This window comes from Sinocyclocheilus rhinocerous, unplaced genomic scaffold (assembly GCF_001515625.1).
Source record: "Sinocyclocheilus rhinocerous isolate Xijiao unplaced genomic scaffold, SAMN03320098_v1.1 scaffold36, whole genome shotgun sequence".
In the NCBI taxonomy this organism is placed as follows: domain Eukaryota; kingdom Metazoa; phylum Chordata; class Actinopteri; order Cypriniformes; family Cyprinidae; genus Sinocyclocheilus; species Sinocyclocheilus rhinocerous.
In genome coordinates, this window is record NW_015664459.1 from 1,071,597 (window position 1) to 1,077,475 (window position 5,879).

Genomic DNA, 5,879 nt, shown 5'->3' on the forward strand with positions numbered 1-5,879 from the left:
TTGGGCCTAATTGAACGGAGGAATTATGGTGTTCTTCTGTAGCCTGACGACGAGTAACTTTAAAGTTTTCATGTGAACTCAAAGACAGCCTGATGCTTTGTTTCTAGACTATTTGTGGGTGGCTGTTTGTTGTTTCACCTATCAATTCGTGTCGATAAAGTATAATAGGGTAAATCCTGTATAGTGATTGATCCGATATAGTGCTTGCATAAAGCAAGTAGTGCAAACACTTGTAGCTGTTATGTATCTTTGTAAGTCATTATAAGCCCTCTTTTGAGGAAGCGCACGAACCCCCCCGTTATAAAAAACAACAAAAAACAAGTGGGCTCCCCCAAAGTCCACGGTATAGTTCGAACACTGGATGTAACCCCCCCCAATAACCAAAACTTGCAAGTACAACCTCCACCACCAATATTTATACCATGGTTAATGGAAACCTAGAATCAGGCTATTAATTAATTATTTGAATCGCGCCTTCAGCGCTTTTATAATCACTAACTTTAACTTACAACTGAGCAGTTCTCAGCACAATATGACTGAAGCGAGGATCACTGGCGCGCTCGAGAATTGTGATGAGATTTGCGCGAGCCATTCCTATCGCGAAGCTGATGGTCAAATATGTGATCTATTTGAATTATTTAGAGAATATTGGTTCTAAATGTGCAGGTGGTTGTTTCTTCATAACAAATGCTACATTGATTAATTTTAAAAAAAAAGTAATTATTGGCCTGCATGATTAATAGGCTAGTCTTATTATAACAAATGCTACAGTTAAGATCTATGGTACATGGCCTTCAGATATTCTAAAAGATGTCAGATTAAATCATTAAGAGCCTGATGAACTGTTAAGGAGTAAGAAATAATATCAATATGAGAAAATGTTAAGTTAGATTGGCATGTTGAATTAGAACATTCTGTCAAACTATAGTTTATAAGTGCCTAAATAATATAAAACACACACACACACAGATATATGTATGTGTGTGTGTGTGTGTGTGTGTGTGTGTAAACAAGTAATTGTTAACTATGATGTTACTTTATTGCACCAACTTTGCAAATAAGCAAACAAACAAATAAATAAACCTTATGAGTGAGCATGACCCGGGACTCTACTAAAACAGTTCACACTGTCCCCCCCCCCAATGTTCAAACCAAAACTAAGCCCTTGGAGGTGTGAAACCCTCCAACATGAATATCAATCATATTTGTTTAGTGAATTGACAATTCCTTTAGTAATTTCCATGCTTAATTTTGCCAGTTCAAATATGTTGTATGTGATTCTGTTATTTTCACTGTTCTTTTCGTTGTTCTGTCATATTTTAACTTTCATTTAATGGCTCATTTAATGACTCATCAGTGCTCATTTAGAGCTGCTGCAGTGCAGCGGTTCAGTAATCACATGACATTTTTCTGTCATAATGTAGGGAACCACTCATTATACACACTTTCTTTGCAATTTAAATTTCTGTACGAACAATTTAACTACAAACTTGCCAGCAATTTGAGTGAGTAAGGAATGTGTGCTCAACATGTGTGTCTCTGTGTTGCAGCAACTATACAGATCTGAATATTGAATTCATATTCCATATTGTATTAAGCCATATTGCATTTACATTATAGACCTTCTTAAAGGGATAGTCCACATACAAATTCAAATTGTCAGCATTTACTCACCCTCATGTCGTTCCAAACCTGTATGACTTTCTGTATTTCTGTGGAACACAAAAAATATATATTTTGAAGAGTGTTGGTCACTAAACAGTTTTAGATCTTATTCACTTTCATTGTATGTACAAAAATGCAATGGAAGTCAATGTGAACTAAAACTGTTTGGTTATCAAAATTCTTTCATTTGTGTTCAGCAGAAGAAAGAAAACCCTGGTTAAAAACCTGGTTAAAAGCATCTCTTATCTATGCATTTCAGGTAACGTTCTCTGAACCTTTATCTTACATTGGGGCGACATCTTCTGAGTTCGAGGAAGAGCCTGTCCAAGGTCGGAAGGTCAGCAAAGTCATCAAAACTATGGTTGTGCAAGGTGAACGAATGGAAAAACTAATTGGAGACCCTTCACTCTCATCGGATCTCCCATCAGCCAAAGACGACTTTGAAAAGGTCTAGATATTTGCTTCTTGTCTAATGCAGTGACATTTAAACATTTTATGGATGCTATCCAAATACTTTATTGGTCATAGTAAATACTATAGTAAATATTATGTATGCCATATAGCTTTATTTTCAACACTAGCTCACTGTTCAAGAGGTACTAAATGTCTTGTTTGCATTCTCTTCTCGGCTCAGTAATTTCTCTCTCGTACTGTATGTCTAGGCTTTGAGCTATGTAGGAAGCTTTGGAAAAGTGCACCTGCCTCATTTAGTTGAGAAAGAGATGGTCAAAGAGGATGGATCAGTGGTCAGAAGGTCTGGACATTGGCACGTCCGTTTAACATGTAGCTGTTTAGGAGAATGGTGTGATAATAAAAGAGCAGTTACTAATACCTAATCCACCAAGTGTTACAACAAAATACATTTTTAAAGATGTCCAATTATGCCTCTTTTTACAAGAATGATGTCCCCAGATTCAGAGTGTCTCTGAAGTTTCAGCTCAAAATGTCCCACAGATCATTTATTATACCATACTATAAACGTCCCCTTTTGCCTGGAAGCAAAAACATGCTGTTCTTGAAAGCTTATGTTACAAAACATGTGAATGTAAACAGCTGCATGTGTATCAGTCTATTAGATCTGTGACATAGTGTCTCTTGGACATGATGACAGCACACTACTAACGCAATTCAACCAAGCCCCCCCTTTTTTTTTGCCTTGGGCGGGAATTTTTTTAATTCAGGGTATTGTGATGTGTACATTCCAGGAAGAAGAAAAAAATCTCAGGACTACAATCGAGGCATTTGAGGAAGTTTAGAAACAGCACTTATTGATAGTGAATCATTTCCTTTGGAGTGGACTTTGTGCTTTGCAGATCTTTTTCATGCACAAACAGCAACATTACACACTAAAAAGGAAGTTGAAATGTAAAAAAGCATAATAGGACCCCTTTAACATGACAGACTGTTTTCACAGTTTATTGATAATTTAAAAAAGGGTACGATGCTAAATCAGAAAGTTTGGTGTTTGAAATATGAGAGGTTATGCAGATAAAAATGTCATTGCAGAGGCATGTTTGTGATAAAAACCAACCTGCTTTGTATCCTTCTAAGCTACAGTGTGTTATTTTACTGACATATTCTCATACTCACTTGAGCCATTACTTTTTGCATGCTGATAAGTTTTCTAGAACATCAGATTTGGAGACAGTTTTTATGAATGCATTCAATGTTTTTTTTTGTTTTTTACTGCACCAGTTTACACCAGCACATATTTGTTGGTTAATTCAGGCTGGTAGGCCAGTATTACAATGCTATTCAGCAGCAGTTTTTTTGGTTTTGTTTAGTTTTTTTCGCAACCTGCAAAAAATGCAGTCTATAGCCTCTATTTTGACCTGAATTCATGTATAAATTAATTAAAGATAAATTAAAGGCAAACAGCTGCTAAAGTAAGACTGGTCAATAAGGCTAAGTGATGTGTCATTTGCAGTTATATATCTTTAATGTCTGGAGAGTGTAACTAAACTGTTATTCAAAGGAATGGCAATATTCAATGGCAATATAATAAACTAATAATTCAATTTCAAAGATGTTCACATCTTTTCACACCAGTTGTGACTCTGCCATGTTGATTTTTTAGGACCCGGATGCATAAGTCGCGCACTCATAAAAGCACAGTAGTGAAGGATGGCCAAGCCAAACAAACCCACCTGGAACGACTGGAGGACACCCCGGATTCCCTGCGACCCGATGACCTACAGCAGCATCTGCATCAGCTGCTTCAACGCTACTGTACCCCAGAGGTGACCGAAGAGCCTGATGTAGGACAAGATTCAGACACAGGAGAGCAGGACAAACAATAAGGCATCACCTCCTGCTGTATGTGTGTTTGGTTGTGGCAGGCATTTAATACAAATTTCTGCATATTTATGTCTGTAGCCCTTTCTAATAGCACAAAATAATTATTCACTTGCTTACCAGATCCCCTTATATTATTTATTGCTTGATCTTTTCATTCATGGCAAATAATGGAAACATTTTAACTGCATTATGGCTGAAAGTCTTTTTTGTTTTGTTCCTGCCTCCTGATCCTTTTTTGTGTGTGTGACCAAAGATAGTGTTACCTGAATTGCTGAGTGATTTGTATGAAACATAGATGTTTTGTATGTGTGTGCGTGTCATTTTGGTTGCTGTGGTACTGTAGAAGCAGAAATAAACATAATAATAAAAAAAATGAATATGGGTCAGTTTGGATGCTGAGCTCATTGTCTGGCCACTAAAGGTGTGAAGACATTTGTAAATAATGGCCTTTGATTGAAAATGTTTAAAAACACTGTCATATACTCCTTTGTCTCCTGTAACTGCTGTACAACTGCATCAATGGACTGCTGTAATTAAAAACATGTCAGATTACTTGCTCAAAATCTCACAACAGACCTGATGAAATATCATCAAAATATCTTTGGGGCATGTGAGTTTGTAACCACAGTTAATCAAGTGCAAGCAATCAGCCATCTGATATAACTGGCTATGTATTTATACTGGCTATGACTGAGATTTAAAAGCAACAAATAAATATCATGCAGTAGTCTTTCTTAATCCCAGAATGCTTCTGAATGGTTTTTACACAGTTTACGTGAGAATTTATCAGTTTTAAGTGAAAGAATGCTGTCATTATCTACACATCCAGTTATTTTGTGTCATTGACCTATTTGTTTTCACTGTTTAACCTATGTGTGTGTTCTCAGATCTCCTCTGTGACAATGCAATTATGTTTGTTTATTGAAAACATTTTCTTTTTCTTTTTGAACGAGTTAAATAAATCCCATTTTCTGTTTTGTGCAGTCCCATTTTTTTGTTTTTTTGTTTAAGTATGACTGAATTCAATGATAATTTGAGTCCCCCTCCAAAACTGTGCTTGTGGGCTTGACTTGTATCTTCCTTATTTGTGATGCTCCTGTAGGCGCTTACAGTAGAACTCAGAACAGGGAGGGAAAGTGATGAAAATTTTGCCTGTTTTGTTTATTTTTTTTCCTCTGCTGTTGCAATGATGTAAAATAATAACAATAATAATAAAAAATGAAACAAATCTCACTGTTACCTTATCTTCTATTAGGAAAAATATGCTGAATTTAAGAAATTTAAGAAGTGTTTAAGAACACTTCATAGGAGACAGGCAAATATTGCCTTAATTGAGCTTTGATTCAATTTCTTTGAACAATTTAACTTTCATTTTGTAATGTTTTGAGAACATACACTACTATTTAAAAGTTTGGTTATACTGTACTTTACTGAAGTTATGTTTCTCATAAGTTTGAAACAAAGACATGCTAAAATGAATTAAAGCCTGCATTTTGTAGACAAATATAAATTGTCTTTACAGTCAAAAATGAAAATAATGTGCTTTTGTATATATGAATTGGAGCAAATCCTAAAGGAAAAGCAGCCAAGTGTCCTCCTTCAATACTGTTGAAAAGCATCAGGTTTGTTTAGATAATGTCATGACCAAGAATGTCCATATTCATAAGGTACGTACGATTAGTTTACTTTGTAATGAACAATAGCATGCACACTTTCAAGAGTGTAATTGAGGATTCACAAATGGTTTGGATTATTTAATCCCATCCAGGCCAAAGCCCCGTTCACACCAAGAACGATAACTATAAAGATAATGATATTAGCGTCCACACCAGCGAACAATATCGTCTGTTTATTCTAAAGCGCACATGCGTCTGCCGCTTTAAATTCTTGAGCTCGTTACAGCAGGATGGATTCTG

At 35.9% G+C, this 5,879-nt stretch overlaps 1 protein-coding gene across 1 annotated transcript in view; it reads left to right on the forward strand.

Annotated features, from left to right (window-relative positions):
• Positions 1–4,940, forward strand: part of ank2b (ankyrin 2b, neuronal) — a 75,946-nt gene extending 71,006 nt beyond the window's left edge. Inside the window, exons 46-48 of the mRNA XM_016540838.1 lie at positions 1,925–2,113; positions 2,328–2,419; positions 3,743–4,940. Of these exons, the coding sequence (XP_016396324.1) occupies positions 1,925–2,113; positions 2,328–2,419; positions 3,743–3,965 (504 nt within the window). The 3' untranslated portion in view covers positions 3,966–4,940. The remainder of the gene's footprint in view (positions 1–1,924; positions 2,114–2,327; positions 2,420–3,742) is intronic.
• Positions 4,941–5,879: the final 939 nt, after the last annotated feature.